Source organism: Bos indicus x Bos taurus, chromosome X, assembly GCF_003369695.1.
Source record: "Bos indicus x Bos taurus breed Angus x Brahman F1 hybrid chromosome X, Bos_hybrid_MaternalHap_v2.0, whole genome shotgun sequence".
Classification (NCBI taxonomy): Eukaryota; Metazoa; Chordata; class Mammalia; order Artiodactyla; family Bovidae; genus Bos; species Bos indicus x Bos taurus.
The window spans coordinates 87,361,689-87,379,046 of record NC_040105.1 but is presented as its reverse complement, the minus strand read 5'-3'; the positions used below and the strand labels follow the sequence as shown (position 1 = coordinate 87,379,046).

The 17,358-nt window shown below is 37.2% G+C and overlaps 1 protein-coding gene across 3 annotated transcripts in view; it reads left to right on the top strand.

Annotated features, from left to right (window-relative positions):
- The window catches only part of COL4A5 (collagen type IV alpha 5 chain), a 252,576-nt gene that overhangs the window by 175,541 nt on the left and 59,677 nt on the right, over positions 1-17,358 (top strand). For all 3 annotated transcript variants that reach the window (XM_027533232.1, XM_027533235.1, XM_027533234.1), the window contains exons 23-29: positions 1,691-1,761; positions 2,046-2,237; positions 3,036-3,204; positions 5,165-5,257; positions 5,349-5,453; positions 6,676-6,773; positions 8,983-9,133. In XM_027533232.1, coding sequence (XP_027389033.1) covers positions 1,691-1,761; positions 2,046-2,237; positions 3,036-3,204; positions 5,165-5,257; positions 5,349-5,453; positions 6,676-6,773; positions 8,983-9,133 — 879 coding nt within the window. The remainder of the gene's footprint in view (positions 1-1,690; positions 1,762-2,045; positions 2,238-3,035; positions 3,205-5,164; positions 5,258-5,348; positions 5,454-6,675; positions 6,774-8,982; positions 9,134-17,358) is intronic.

Here is a 17,358-nt window from a genome sequence, read left to right as displayed (position 1 = left end):
CTGTGACTCTACTTCTATTTTGTAGATAGGTTCATTTGTACCCTTTTTTTTAGAGTCCACATATAACCAGTATCATATGATATTTGTCTTCCTCTTTCTATATATAACTCCTTCCCCATTTCCAAGCAGAACTGTATTTGATATCCATCAGACCCACAACACTTTCACTTAGCTGCTTCTTGGAATACCCCAATATTCTCTTGAAATCACACTTTATGTCTGAGTCAGTCAGGGCTGAGAATAGACACCAGATCTCTTACCTTTCTGTCTAGTGTATCTCCCTAGTGAACCATTTCATTTGGTGCTTGGAAATAGATTTTCAGCAAGTCTAATAGCTGCCCCTGGAAGTTCATCATCTAGCCTTGTACTTCTGGTCTAGTGATTTTCAAGCTTGGGAGTGCATCAGAATTATTTGGAGGGCTTGTTAAAACCCATATTGCTGGGTCCCACCCCCCAAATTTTTGATTCAGTAGACCTGAGATGGAGGGCCCAAGAATTAGCATTTCTAGCCAGTACCCAGGTGGTGCAAATGCATCTGTTTCAGGGAACCATTTTGAAAACACTGCTTTAGTAGTAGTTCCTCTAGTCTTTGAGCACCAATCCTTTTTCATAAAGTAAATTTTAGGGAGTGATAAACCAAATAAAGAACTGGTAGGAATCTAGGAAAATTGTTCAAGTAAGAACAGAGAAAAATATGCAGACTTTGTCCTTATCTCATTCTGCCTTTGACAATGGGATGCTTATAGAAGCCGAGTACTTCTATGCATAGTACTTGGTAGCTACAAGCTTTGAGACACTTTGGAATTGGAAATACACTGCAGATGGTGATTGTAACCATGAAATTAAAACACACTTACTCCTTGGAAGGAAAGTTATGACCAACCTAGATAGCATATTGAAAAGCAGAGATATTACTTTGCCAACAAAGGTCCATCTAGTCAAGGCTATGGTTTTTCCAGTGGTCATGTATGGATGTGAGAGTTGGACTGTGAAGAAAGCTGAGCACCGAAGAATTGATGCTTTTGAACTGTGCTGTTGGAGAAGACTCTTGAGAGTCCCTTGGACTGCAAGGAGATCGAACCAGTCCATCCTAAAGGAGATCAGTCCTGGGTGTTCATTGGAAGGATTGATGCTGAAGCTGAAACTCCAATACTTTGGCCACCTCATGCGAAGAGTTGACTCATTGGAAAAGACTCTGATGCTGGGAGGGATTAGGGCAGGAGGGGAAGGGGACGACAGAAGATGAGATGGCTGGATGGCATCACTGACTCGATGGACATGAGTTTGAGTGAACTCTGGGAGTGGTGATGTACAGGGAGGCCTGGTGTGCTGCAATTCATGGGGTCGCAAAGAGTTGGACATGACTGAGCGACTGAACTGAACTGAACTGAACTGAAGGATACAATGTTGTGTATACCATGAAAGGTTAGATCTACCTAAAAGAAGGGATTATCTCTGTATCTTGAGAACATAAAATAGAGAAATCAACATGTGACTTGTCAAATGAGATTGAATGATATTCTTACTTTAAGACTTGACTTCCTGACTTGCTGATGTTTATATAAGCTTTATCAAAATTTCAAGCCCAAAGCTCATTTGACTCTCTCTCTCTCCTCTCTCTCTCTCTCTCTCTGTGTGTGTGTGTGTGTGTGTGTGTGTGTGTGTGTGTGTGTGTATGTGTGTGTATTAGGATCTCTTGGTTTCCCTGGACAGAAGGGCGAAAAAGGACATGCTGGTGCAACTGGTCCCAAAGGATTATCAGTAAGTTTTGAGTATATTATAGAGCAAAAGAAGTAGAAGAAACCCATTTACACCTTGAGTTTTCACTTGTGGATATATATAAAGGAAATGTAGTTTTTATATTATGATTTATTTCTTTTACTCTTGCTGGCTCATATGTCTCATTTGACTCATAGCTTTGTATACTAAATGTTATTGGGCAGGTTGATTGGATAAACTGGAGAACATATTAGAAAAAAAGAAAGAAACTGATTTTCTTCTCTCTCCTCTTTTTTTCCTCTTTTATTTCTTTTTTAACCCCTCAGGGCATACCAGGAGCTCCAGGTGCTCCAGGCTTTCCTGGACCTAAAGGTGAACCCGGTGACATCCTCACATTTCCAGGAATGAAGGGTGACAAAGGAGATTTGGGTTCCCCTGGAGCTCCAGGGCTTCCTGGTTTACCTGGCACCCCTGGACAGGATGGATTGCCAGGACTTCCTGGCCCCAAAGGAGAACCTGTAAGTTGGCTTGATATTCTTGATTTTGTGGTGTCAAATTGTTAGTGATGTTTTCTAGGATGGGCCTGGTGCTGAGATGAACATCTAATCAATGCTTAAAAGAATGTGATTATATGTACTAATGGCACATTGTTATTGACTATGTAGAGTTTCTTTATAATTCTTTTCTCTAAGTGGTTTTGTTAATTCTTTCTGCTTAACCCACTATTATGTTGAGTACTGTTTGCTATGACCAAATAGGCAGAAGGTTAAGATGCCTGTAGATCAGTGTAAGTTTCCCATTTTCTTATCCTATATAGCCTTGTGTGGTTTTGTTTAGACCTGACAATAAAGGTCTAATTTGGTTTATATACAGTAAGCTTAGAGATTAGTATGAGTAGATGGCTGTGTTAAATGTGCCATGGAGCCTAAAGATTGAACATAAATGAGTAGAGCCTTATTTTGTGTGCAACACACAGCCTAGGATATTTAGGTAGAAAGTGATACTTTATAAAATGTTAACTAGCCTGTAAACTTCTTGACTTAACACTAGAATGTAAGCTTAATGAACATAGAGACTTTAGTCTATTTTTATTCTTTGCTCTATCACCAGTTCCTGGCACATAGTAGGAACTCAAAAAATATTTGTTGAATGAAAGAATGTATAAATAGAGTGATCACACATACCACCCCATAGTAACACACACTCAGTTTTTAAGAAGAACTATTATGGCTGTATCATTTCTCTAGCTGTACTAATACCAACCTACAGATAGCTGTTATATCTATGTATTTCTGTATTAACCTTTTCCCTTTCAGGGTGGAATGGCTTTTAAGGGTGAAAGAGGTCCCCCTGGGAACCCAGGTTTGCCAGGTCTCCCAGGAAATAGGGGGCCTATGGGCCCTGTTGGTTTTGGTCCTCCTGGTCCAGTAGGTGAAAAAGGCGTACAAGGTGGGGCAGGAAATCCAGGCCAACCAGGAATACCAGGTGAGTTTGCTATGGCTGTTTCATTTTTAGTTTGGTGCTTACAAACAGAAATGCATTATCTTTTGACCATTTTGGGTTCCTTTCATGAGAGGTGTTTTTCCCTGGCTATTTATATTTGGGCTTTCCAGAGCTCCTTAGCAAGGAAACACAAATGCGTATGTGCATGTGTGTGCATGTGTGTGTATGTTTTAAGAATGCCTTCTCTTTAAAGTTTCTCTGACTGTATTTATTGTTCCTGTTGTTGTTTTTAAGTGCATCATATGTAATGCAAAGTTTAACAAATAATTATAATCGAAACACACACGTAACTACATGTGCCAAGAAATATACATTGCCAGTATTCTGGAAACCTATGCTCCCCTCTCTGTCTTTTCCTGATAAAAATCTTCTTCCATTTCTCCAGAGGTAAACACTGCCTTCACTTTTGCATAATTTTCTTCCATAAATAGTTTTATCACCTAGATATATATTCCTAAATAAAGTACTTTATGCTTCTTTTTGAACTTTATGTTAATCATAGGGTAAGTATTCTTTATGTTACCTTTGTATATGGATATAGCATTTTTATTGCTGTACAGTGTCCCACTGTGTGTGTGTCACCATTGATTTATGCATTCTATTGTTAATGGACAATTGGATTATTTATTGTTCGGGCCTGGTATTATAATGCTTCTATGTGTGTTCTCTTATATATTCTTGTGCTCTGTGGCAAGGATCAGCAAACTACAGTTCATAAATCAAATCTGACCCTCCACATGTTGTCATAAATGAAAGTTTTATTTGAACAGATTCCCACCCATTCGCTATTGTTATGCTTGCTTTTGCACTACTGCTGCAGAGGTAAGTTGTTGCCACAGAGACCGTGTATGGCCCACAAAGCCTAAAGTATATGCTGTCTAGTCCTTTACAGAAAACAATTGCCAGTAACTGGGTTAGGGTATATATTTAAGATTTGCATTTTTGAGGCACAGAATAAATACATCTTCAGTTTTACCAGATAATTCCAAACCATGTCCAAAGCAGTTGTATCAATTCATACTCCCACCAGCAGTATTAGAAATTTATTGTTGGTCTGTATCTTCAAAAACATTTTGTATTGCTGCTTTTACACTTTTGCCAGTCTGTTGAGTGTGATATATAGGGTGGCAGATTTATTTTATATTTCTCTGATATATAAATGAATAAAAATGAATATGCAATATCCATACACAAAGTTAACATGAAGAATACTTACCCCATGATTCCATTAACATAAAGTTCAAACATTAATATTTTCATATGTTTGTTGACCATTTGAATTTTCCATTTGTGACATTTCTATTCAAGTGTTTTGACCATTTTTTCTTTGGGATTGTTTTTCTTACTGATTTGGAGGGGTGTGTGTGTGTGTGTGGATTCTGTGTATTAGTTCTTTCTTAGCTATTTATTTTGCAAAATTTTCATTCACTGTGACTTGCCCTTTTCACTCTCTTTATGGTGTCTTTAATGAACAGAAATCAATTTGAGTGTAGCCAAATTTATCAGTCTTTTCTCTCATGGTTAGTGCTTTTTATGCCATGATTAAGAAATCCATCTTTATCCTCAACCTTTTTCAAAGTCTTATTTCAATTAATGAGTAGTATGTGTACTTGGACTTTGCACACATAAAACCTTAAAGTACCAGTAGTTAACCAAAAAGAAATATTTTTCTTTTGAGCTGCATTTAGAAAATATTTTTACAGATGCCTAATATTTTTATAGATGCTATCTTCATGAAAATTCTTAAAACTGTAATATACTTTTCTCTTTGAAATTTCATTCTTCTGTTTAGTATCTTCCTTGAAAATATATATAAGATTGTTTTTCTCTTGAATTTTTATTAGTTTGCATTTTCAAAAGATTATAAATATTTTTTTTGTTTTAATTAATGGAGGTCTTTAGTCAAGTGAACACTTCCTATTCACTATTAATTCCCACATAGGTCCTAAAGGTGATCCAGGTCAGACCATAACCCAACCAGGGAAGCCTGGCCTGCCTGGTCACCCAGGCAGAGACGGTGAAGTAGGTCTTCCAGGTATGTGAGGAATTTATTTGACCATGTCCTCAACGTTTGTTGGCTTCTTTCTTTGGCTACTTCCAGAAAAAAAACTGCTGTTTCTCCATAGGTGAACCTGGACTCCCAGGCCAGCCAGGCTTGCCAGGAATACCTGGTAGCAAAGGAGAACCGGGTATCCCTGGAATCGGGCTTCCTGGACCACCTGGTCCCAAAGGTATGTAGGACTGGGTAGCAGCCAAGGTAGGTTAACTGCTTAAGGTGATATTATTCTGTGATATAGTTTACACAATAGATAAAATATATTAGTTTTAACTTTTTCTATGTGTAGTTTGCTCAGTGCTCAGTCACGTCTGACTCTTTACTATCGTTTGGACTGCAACCCACCAGTTTCCTGTGTCCATGGAATTTTTCAGGCAAGAATACTGGAGTGGCTTGTCATTTCCTCCTCCAAGGGATCTTCCCAACCAGGGATTAAATGCATGTCTCCTGCATTGCAGGCAGATTCTTTTATCTGCTGAGCCATTAAGGAAGACCCTTTGTGTAATAAAAAGTTTTAAATGAAAAGTCACAGAATGTGTGCGCTAAAGTTTTGTTGTCTTTATCTAAAACTTTCCAGACAAGGAAACATCTAAATCCTAGATATGCAAAAATGATATATAAACTTTAAAAATCACAGTAATGTGTCTTTTGTGTTCACCATTATATTTTAAGGACTCAAAAGAGTTTTTGGCACATAGTAAGCACTCAGTAGATATTTGTTAAATGAATGGATTATATTAAATAGAAAACTGATTTATTGCACACATTTATCCAAGTAATGTTTTATCCTTAAGTCATATTCTCATGATTCACTGAAACTTCTAGGGCTGTTGTTTCAGTTCTGCTTTATTCTTCACAGAACTTTTTCTCATGAACTGCAAGCATGTGTCTTAATCTGAGAACAGTGCTTAAACGTGTCCTTAATCATTTATACTAAATGACATCAAAAGAGTCAGATTTGATTTTATGTGTATATATGTGTATAACATCTGCGTTGTTTTTAGCTCATTTCCAGAATTATGTGGTAGGCCTTTTATCATACTATATCAAGATGTAAGCAGAATAAAAGTTTCTCTGCATTTTTGTGTGGAATTCATCTCTTAAGTTTAGTTCTTCTATCTCATTGGTAATAGCTTTTACTTTCTTTTAGAAGAGCATTAGCCACAAATGCTATTTAGCCCTGTATGAAAATAATAGGACCACAAGGTGATTGAGAGAGAATATCAGGTATTTGTAAGGCTTGGTCTGAAATAGTCATCTAGAATGTCATTGTGCTTTTAACATCTTACTGTAGTCACTAAGCATGATATAATAGGGTGAAATGTGGGTTTAGGAGTTTGGGTATCTTTCTTACAGTGTCTTCTCTTTGGGGATTAAAAATGACTTCTAATTTACAGGTTTTCCTGGAATTCCAGGACCTCCAGGAGCACCTGGATCACCTGGAAGAATCGGTCTAGAAGGTCCTTCTGGGCCACCAGGCTTTCCAGGACCAAAGGTCTGAGACATTTTACTTCCTTCTTTCTTCTTTTTCTATTCCGCCTACCTTTCTTGTGTTGTGCTTAGTTGCTCAGTTGTGTCCGATTCTTTGCAACCCCGTGGACTGTAGCCCACCAGGCTCCTCTGTCCATGGGATTCTCCAGGCAAGAATACTGGAGTGGGTTGCCATTCCCTTCTCCAGGGGATCTTCCCAACCCAGGGATCGAACCCACATCTCCTGCATTGCAGGTGGATTCATTACCATCTGAGCCACCAGGGAAGCCTTTCCTTCCCTTAGCTTTCTCTATTTTACTTAGACATCATCCCAAGTCTGTACTATATAAATAGAACTTAACTTACTGTATTTTTATTTAAAAATATTTAACTCCAAACACTTTTTTAATAGTCCAAGAGGTCGAATTTGAAGCAAAATTTAAAAAAAATTCTGAACTTGTTTTAGAATGACTGGTTATTTGAGGAGAATGAGAGAATACAATCGTCAGCTTCCTCTGTGCTTTACTGTAGTATCGCTATTCCACTTAATCTCTGCCCATGTCTGTATGGTGGTTGGTTGAAATGGTGTTGAATATCACAAGTGGGCTTCACTGGTAGCTCAAGCAATAACGAAACCGCTTGCAATGTAAGAGACCTGAGTTTGATCCGTGGGTCGGGAAGATCCCCTGGAGAAGGGAATGGCAACCCACTCCAGTATTTTTGCCTGGGAAAATCCCATGGACAGAGGAGTCTGGCACGCTACAGTCCTTGGGATCACAAAGAGTTGGGTATGACTAAGTGACTAACACACACACACACACATCATGTCAAGCACGTCTCATACTTTTTCCCTCTGTTCCATCCCAGATACATAATTCAAATCACTGCTATTGACTTAGTAATAATAATACTGTGTTTAAGTTGGTTTCCTCTCCTCTTATAATATTTTATCTGATCTAAAATTTTCCTTAGTCAGTCTTTAGCAAACTATTGTAGTACATAATTATCCTAACTGTTCCTGTATTTTCTCCGTGCTTAATTAATTTAAATTTCCTGTGTTTTTATCATTACTACCTTTTTTTCCCATGGAAAGAAACATTGATCATGACCACAGTTCTCATGAGAAATCACTTCTCTAGTAATTGTTTTTATTTTATTATAAACCTTTTCAAATGAATGCAAAACTGCAAGGAATAATAACAATGAACTTTCATATACCTGTCACTCAGATGCCAAATTATCAAGATTTTATCATATTTGCTTCATCTACTCTTTTTTTTTTCCTTGCTGAAGGATTTTAACCTAAATCTCAATATTGTGTCATTTCACATATAAATATATATGTTTTTCTCACTCAGTCATGTCTGACTCTTGTGACCTCATGGACTGTAACCCGCCAGGCTCCTCTGTCCATGGGATTTTTCAGGCTAGAATACTAGAGTGGGTTGCCATTTCCTCCTGTAGGGGATCTTCCCTACCCAGGGGTTGAACTCATGTCTCCCGTGTCTCCTGCACCGGCAAGCAGATTGTTTACCACTGAGCCACCTGGGAGGCCCATAAATACATATAATACTTCAGTATTCACCTCTAAGTAAATGGACATTTTATACAAAACCCACAATCCCATTATCATTCTTAGTCAAATGTAAAATAATCACCTAATCTGTAATCTGGAGAAGGCAGTGGCAACCCACTCTAGTACTCTTGCCTGAAAAATCCCATGGACGGAGGAGGCTGGTGGGCTGCAGTCGATGGGGTCACGAAGAGTCAGACACAACTGAATGACTTCACTTTCACTTTTCACTTTCATGCATTGGAGAAGGAAATGGCAACCCACTCCAGTGTTCTTACCTAGAGAATCCCAGGAATGGCAGAACCTGGTGGACTCCCGTCTATGGGGTTGCACAGAGTCGGACACGACTGAAGCGACTTAGCAGCAGCAATCTGTAATCACATTTCCTCACTTGGGTTCTTTAGTCTCATGCTCTCTCAGATATTTCTTTCTTGTCCTGAAACAAGACCAAATAATTCAATTTGTTTTACTAAGCCGTTTCCTGTCCTTCCAGATGTTCTGTACTGCGTACCAATTACTTTTCATTTATTTATCCTATTCCCTGTATCATAGCAGGGGGGAATATTACCTTGTGTTGTCTGCTTTAAATTCTCTATAGTAAACAGTAAACACCAAGAAAGTCATGAGAATTTTGTTGTGTTTTATCATGTGTATGCTCTAGGGAGAACCAGGATTTGGGCTACCTGGGCCACCTGGGCCTCCAGGACTCCCAGGTTTCAAAGGAATACTTGGTCCAAAAGGGGATCGTGGTTTCCCAGGACCTCAAGGTCCTCCAGGACAAGCTGGCTTGGATGGGCTACCTGGACCAAAAGGTATGGAGGCATTTACTGCTTCTTAATTTGCTTTTAACTTTTGAAGAAATTGAAACTGTTGGTAAAGTTTATGGGTGATAAATCCAATTAACTAGAAAGCCCATGTTACTCCCCATCATGGCTTTTTAAAAATCCTCCATTGATATTTTTGTGTTTTATTTCATTGTATAGGTGATATATATGTATTGAAGTAACACATTTATAAGAAGTTTTCCCTTTATCTCATCTCCATCTACTATGTTCCTCCACATCACATGTATAGATATTTTTTAGTTATTTATCCTTCTGGTGTTCCTTCATACAAATACAAGTCAATAGGAATATATATATATATATATATATATATATATACACACACACACACACACACACACACACACATATATATATGTATATATATTTCCTACCTTTCTCGAAAAATAGAGCACTACCTTTTGACTCTTTGCATTTTACTTATTTCATTTAACTTTATATTCTAGAGATCCCTCCATATTAGTGTATAGAGATCATGATTTAAAAAAAAATAATTGCCTAGTATTGAATTGCTTGGGTATACCACAGTTTGTTCTACCAGTTGCTGGTTGCTAGATTGGGATTTTAGCAATCTTCTTATTAGAAATAATGCTGCAGTGAATAATCTTGCATACATGTAATTTCATACGTATAATGTTAGAATAGAACAATAAAAATGGATTTTCTGAATGGAAAGACAAATGCATTTCTATATATTGAGAGATTCCTCTCCATTTGTACCCCTTTACACTCCCAGCAAAAATGTATGAGTGTGCTTGTTTCCCCACAGCCTTGCTAAATGAGTATGTTGATGACCTCTTGGATTTTTTGCCAAACTGTTGGAAACAAGTAGGTATCTCAGTATAGTTTTCTAAACATTTTATTGTGAGAAGTTTCAAACACACATAAAATACTAACAATAATTGTACAGGGAAAATCCATATATCTACCACCTAGATTCTACACTAGTATTTTTTCTCTCTTCCAACATTTAATTTTTAAAAATTGTATTTATACAACAAAGTAGAAAGAATTTGATAGTGACTACTTTATACCCACCATTGATATGCTACTATCAACATTTTACTATGTAAGATTTGCCAAATATTTGTCCATCCCTTTCTCCTTTCATTGACTTATTTTTAATGCAACTCAAAGTAAACTACAACAGCAATAACTTCTCCTTCAGTACTGCTGCATGCTTGTCATTCATTGCAATTCTATGGTGGTTCTTTTTCTTTGATACAAAATTCGCAGTAAATGAAATGTGCAAATCTTAAGGGTACATTTTCTGGATTTTAGCAGATACGTAATTCTGTGTCACCAAACCCCTATCAACATATAATGCTAAAAATTTCCCTTTTGCCCCTTTCCTCAGTTCTTACCCTAGCATCCACAATGGCAACCATACTGTAATGATTTTTTATCATAAATTAATTCTGCCTATTTTAGAAATCCATTTGGAATTATACAGCATGTACTTTCTTTGTAAGGCTTCTTTCACTCAGACTATTGTTTTTGAAATCCATTCACGTTGTTGTGTTTATCAGTAGTTCTTTATTTTTTTTTATTGAGCGTTTTGTTGTACAAGTATATCAAAGTTTGTCTATCCATTCAGTGTTGATGGATACCTGGACTGTGGCAAGTTTTGTATTATTATGAGGAAAATTCTTAAGAACATTATTTTACAAATTTTTAATGGGTATATGCTTTCATTATGCTTGATTAAGTAGCTGAGAGTAGAAATGTTGGGTCATAAGAAAAATGTGTGTTTGTTGTATGAGAAACTACTAGACCTTTCTCAGGGAAGTCTTGTACTCTATTGGTAGGAACATAAATTGGTATAGCCACTATGGAAAACAGTATGGAAGTTTCTCAAAAAACTAAAAATAGAACTACCATATTGATCCAGCAATCCCACTCCTGGGCATATATCCAGAGAAAACTATAATTCAAAAAGACACACGCCTCCTAATATTCACTGCAGTGTGTGCATGCTAAATCGCTTCAGGTATCCAACTCTGTGCGACCCTATGGACTATAGCCCACCAGGCTCTTCTGTCCATGGGATTATACAGGCAAGAATACTGGAGTAGACTGCTATGCCCTCCTCCGGGGGAATCTTACTGACCCAGAAATTGAACACGGTGTCTCTTACATCTCCTGTATTGGCAGGCAGGTTCTTTACACTAGCACCACCTGGGGAGCCCATTCATGGCAGTACTATTCACAACAGGGCTTCCCAGGTGACACAGTGGTAAAGAGTCTGCCTGCCATTTTAGGAGACTCAAGAGACACTCTGGAGGAGGAAACAGCAACCCACTTCAGTATTCTGCCCTGGGAAATCCCATGGACAGGGGAGCCTGGTGGGCTACATTCCATGGGGTTGCAAAGAGTCATGACTGAGCACACGTGCACACACAGTAAAAAAAAAAAGGCAAAATGAAGTTTTGCCATTTCCAACAACATGAATGGACTTGGAGGATATTATGCTTAGTGAAACAAATCAGACAGAAAAAGACAAATACTGTATGATAGGGCTTATATGTAGAATCTTAAAAAAAAAAAAACAAAAACAAAAAACTGGTGAATATAACAAAGAGGGAACAGACTCTTAGATATAGAAAACAATCTAGTGGTTATCAGTGGGGAGGGGTAAGATAGGGTAAGGGATTAAGAGGTAGAAACTATGTATAAAATAAGCTACAAGGACATACTGTACAGTACCAGAAATATAGCCAGTATTTTTATAATAGCTATAAATGGACTATATAACTTTTAAAATTGTGAATCACAGTACAGTTGTTCTGTAATACTGACTATAGTATTACAGAAACCCACACAAAATTATAAAGCAGCTTTCTACCACTTAAAAAATAAATAAAATTTTTAAATAAATAAAAATTGAAAAAAAATTGTGAATCACTATGTTGTACACCTGAAACTTATATAATACTGTAAATCACCTATACCTAGTAGTAAAAAAAGAAACTAATAGACCATTTCCCAAAATGATTGTATCATTTTCTAACCAATACAGTATGAAAGTTTCAGTTGTTCTGCATTCTCTCCAGCATTTGCTGTTATTGATCTTTTCATTTTTGAATTTTAGTAGGTATGTTGGTAATGTGTTTTGGTTTCAGTTTGCATTTCCCTGATGACTATTGATGTTGAGCTCTTTTGCATGTATGTGCAGATTAGCTACACATTCAGATATTTCTCCCACTTTGAAATATGGTTTGTTCCCCCTTTTTATTCATAAGTTGAAAGTGACCTTTACATATCCTGCATGCTGGTTCTTTGTCAAATATATGTTTATGAGTATTTTATTCCTGTCTGGCTTGCCTATTCATTTTATTATCAGTGTATTTTGATGAGCAAAAGTTTTAATTTTATTGATTTTTCATTTATCAGTTTTTTTGTTGTATGATTATTATTTTCTGTGTTTTGCCCAAGAAAACTTTCCCTGTTCCAAAGTTACAAATATATTCTGTTTTATTTTTATACGTTTTACAGTTTTAGCTTTTATATTGGAGACTGTCATCCATTTTAAATGATTTTTGCTTAGCATCATTTATTTAAAATAGCTCTCTCCCCATTGGATTATGTTGGTGCCTGTGTCAAAAATCAAATAATTTTTATGTGTAGGTGTATTTCTGTGCTCTCAATTCTACCTATTTTACTATCCTAAGTCAGTACCAACTGTTTACATTACAGTATTTTTATAGTATGACTTGATGTCAGGTAAGGTAAGTTCTCCAACTTTGTTCTTTTAAAAAAATTTCTTTGGATATACTAGGTCCTTTGCCTTTACTTTCAGGGTAATTTAAATTTATAGTGAAAATAATGGTATTTCCATTATTATGAGTGAAATAGACCATCTTTTCATATGTTTAAAGGATATATATTTTTCATGTAACTGGCTCATGTCCTTTGTTCATTTCTTTATTGGTTTCTTCTATCCCCTTGATTTTGATTTCCCTAATTATATATATGAATAGAATTCATCTTAACTGGTTTGGCGATTGTTTCTTTTTTCCTTTCTGGCTTGCAAGGAACTAGACTCTCCTGGTAAACAGTTTCGCCCCCCAAGAAAAGTCTAAACAACCCCATGCTCCTGAAAAAAGTTGGATTGATTCTGATTAAAGCAACAGAACAGCAGAACAAAATTTAACCAGGCTATATTTTGCCAGCAAAGGCCCCAAACTGAACCAATACAAATTCTTCTCAGATAAGCACTTTTAAAAATACCTTCCTGGCAGTCCTAAGATGGTGGAGGAATAGTACGGGGAGACCGCTTTCTCCCTCACAAATTCATTGAAAGAACATTTGAACACTGAGCAAATTCTACAAAACAACTTTTGAATGCTGGCAGACGATATCAGGCACGCAGAAAGGCAGCCCATTGTCTTCGAAAGGAGATGAAGAAGTCTTGAGGCTACTGTAAGAATAAGACTGAAAACCAGAGGCAGGAGGCCAAGTCCAAATCCTGAGAACAACAGAGAACTCCTGACTCCAGGGAACATTAATTGATAAGAGCTCATCAAAAACTTCCATACCTACACTGAAACCAAGCACCACCCAAGGGCCAACAAGTTCCAGAGCAAGACATACCACGCAAATTCTCCAGCAACACAGGGACATAGCCCTGAGCTTTGATATACAGGCTGCCCAAAGTCACACCAAACCCATTGACATCTCAGAACTCACCACTGGACACTTCATTGCAATCCAGAGAGAAGAAATCCAGCTCTACCCACCAGAACACCGACACAAGCTTCACTAACCAGGAAACCTTGACAAGCCACCCATTCAACCCCACCCACAGTGAGGAACCTCCACAATTAAGAGGAACCACAAATGCTAGAATATGGAAAGGCCACCCCAAACACAGCAATCTAAAGATGAAAAGGCAGAGAAATACCTAGTAGGTAAAGGAACAGGATAAAGGCCCATCAAACCAAACCAAAGAGGAAGAGATAGGGAATCTACCTGATAAAGAATTCCAAATAATGATGGTGAAAATGATTCAAAATCTTGAAAACAAAATGGAGTAACAGATAAATAGCCTGGAGACGAGGATTGAGAAGATGCAAGAAATGTTTAACAAGGTCCTAGAAGAAATAAAAAAGAGTCAATATATAACGAATAATGCAATAAATGAGATTAAAAAAACACTCTGGAGGGAACCAACAGTAGAATAACAGAGGCAGAAGATAGGATAAGTGAGGTAGAAGATAGAATGGTAGAAATAAGTGAATCAGAGAGGAAAAAAGAATTAAAAGAAATGAGGACAACCTCAGAGACCTCTGGGATGATGTTAAATGCTGCAACATTCGAATCATAGGAGTCCCAGAAGAAGAAGACAAAAAGAAAGACCATGAGAAAATACTTCAGGAGATAATAATTGAAAACTTACCTAAAATGGGGAAGGAAATAGTCACGCAGGTCCAAGAAACCCAGAGAGTCCCAAACAGGATAAACCCAAGGTGAAACACCCCAAGACACATATTAATCAAATTAACAAAGATCAAACACAAAGAACAAATATTAAAAGCAGCAAGGGAAAAACAACAAAGAACACACAAGGGGATTCCCATAAGGATAACAGCTGATCTTTCAATAGAGACTCTTCAGGCAAGGAGGGAATGGCAGAACATACTTAAAGTGATGAAAGAGAAAAACCTACAACCCAGATTACTGTACCCAGCAAGGATCTCAATCAAATATGAAGGAGAAATCAAAAGCTTTACAGACAAGCAAAAGCTGAGAAAATTCAGCACCACCAAATCAGCTCTTCAACAAATGCTAAATGATCTTCTCTAGACAGGAAACACAGAAAGGGTGTATAAACTCGAACCCAAAACAACAAAGTAAATGGCAACAGGATCATGCTTATCAATAATTACCTTAAATGTAAATGTGTTGAATGCCCCAATCAAAAGACAAAGACTGGCTGAATGGATACAAAAACAAAACCCCTATATATGCTGTCTACAAGAGACCCACCTCAAAACAAGGGACACATACAGACTGAAAGTGAAGGGCTGGAGAAAGATATTCCACACAAATAGAGACCAAAAGAAAGCAGGAGTAGCAATACTCATATCAGATAAAATAGACTTTAAAATAAAGGCTGTGAAAAGAGACAAAAAAGGATACTACATAATGATCAAAGGATCAATCCAAGAAGAAGGTATAACAATTATAATATATATGCACCCAACATAGGAGCACCACAATATGTAAGACAAATGCTAACAAGTATGAAAGGGGAAATTAACAATAACACAATAATCAGATCAGATCAGATCAGTCGCTCAGTCGTGTCTGAGTCTTTGTGACCCCGTGAATCGCAGCACGCCAGGCCTCCCTGTCCATCACCAACTCCTGGAGTTCACCCAGACTCACGTCCATCAAGTCGGTGATGCCATCCAGCCATCTCATCCTCTGTCGTCCCCTTGTCCTCCTGCCCCCAATCCCTCCTAGCATCAGAGTCTTTTCCAATGAATCAACTCTTCGCATGAGGTGGCCAAAGTACTGGAGTTTCAGCTTTAGCATCATTCCTTCCAAAGAAATCCCAGGGCTGATCTCCTTCAGAATGGACTGGTTGGATCTCCTTGCAGTCCAAGGGACTCTCAAGAGTCTTCTCCAATGCCACAGTTCAAAAGCATCAATTCTTCGGCACTCAGCCTTCTTCACAGTCCAACTCTCACATCCATACATGACCACAGGAAAAACCATAGCCTTGACTAGTGGGAGACTTTAATACCCTACTCACACCTATGGATAGATCAACTAAACAGAAAATTAAGAAGGAAATACAAACTTTAAATGATACAATAGACCAGTTAGACCTAATTGATATCTATAGGACATTTCACCCCAAAACAATGAATTTCACCTTTTTCTCAAGTGCACATGGAACCTTCTCCAGGATGGATCACTTCCTGGGCCATAAATCTAGCCTCGGTAAATTCAAAGAAATTGAAATCATTTCAAGCATCTTTTCTGATCACAATACAGTAAGATTAGATGTCAATTACAGGAGAAAAACTATTAAAAATTCCAACATATGGAAGCTGAACAATGCGCTGCTGAATAACCAACAAATCACAGAAGAAATTAAAAAAGAAATCAAAATATGCATAGAAACAAATGAAAATGAAAACACAACAACCCAAAACCTATGGAACACTGTAAAAGCAGTGCTAAGGGGAAGGTTCATAGCAATACAGGTTTACCTCAGGAAACAAGAAAAAAAAAGTCAAATAAATAACCTAACTCTACACCTAGGGCAACTAGAAAAGGAAGAAATGAAGAACCCGGGGGTTAGTAGAAGGAAACAAATCTTAAAAATTAGGGCAGAAATAAATGCAAAAGAAACAAAAGAGACTATAGCAAAAATCAACAAAACCAAAAGCTGATTCTTTGAGAAGTTAAATAAAATTAACAATTAGCCAGATTCATTAAAAAACAAAGGGAGAAGAATCAAATCAATAAAATTAGAAATAAAAATGGACAGATCACAACAGACAACACAGAAATACAAAGGATCATAAGAGACTATTATCAGCACCTATATGCCAATAAAATGGACAACTTGGAAGAAATAGACAAGTTATTAGAAAAGTGCAACTTTCCAAAACTGAACCAGGAAGAAATAGAAAATCTTAACAGACCCATCACAAGCATGGAAATTCAAACTCTAATCAGAAATCTAGCAAACAAAAGCCCAGGACCAGATAGCTCCACAGCTGAATTCTACCAAAAATTTAGAGAAGACCTAAGACCTATCCTCAAACTCTTCCAGAAAATTGCAGAGGAAGGTAAACTTCCAAACTCATTCTATGAGGCCACCATCACGCTAATACCAAAACCAGACAAGGTGCCACAAAAAAAAGAAAACTACAGGCCAATATCACTGATCAACATAGATGCAAAAATCCTTAACAAAATTCTAGCAAGCAGAATCCAAAAACTATTAAAAAGATCATACATCATGACCAAGTGGGCTTTATCCCAGGGATGCAAGGATTCTTCAATATCTGCAAATCAGTCAATGTAATACCCCACATTAACAAATTGAAAGATAAAAGCCGTATGATTATCTCAATATATGCAGAGAAAGCCTTTGATAAAATTCAATATCCACTTATGATAAAAAACCTCCAGAAAGCAGGAATAGAAGGAACATACGTCAACATAATAAA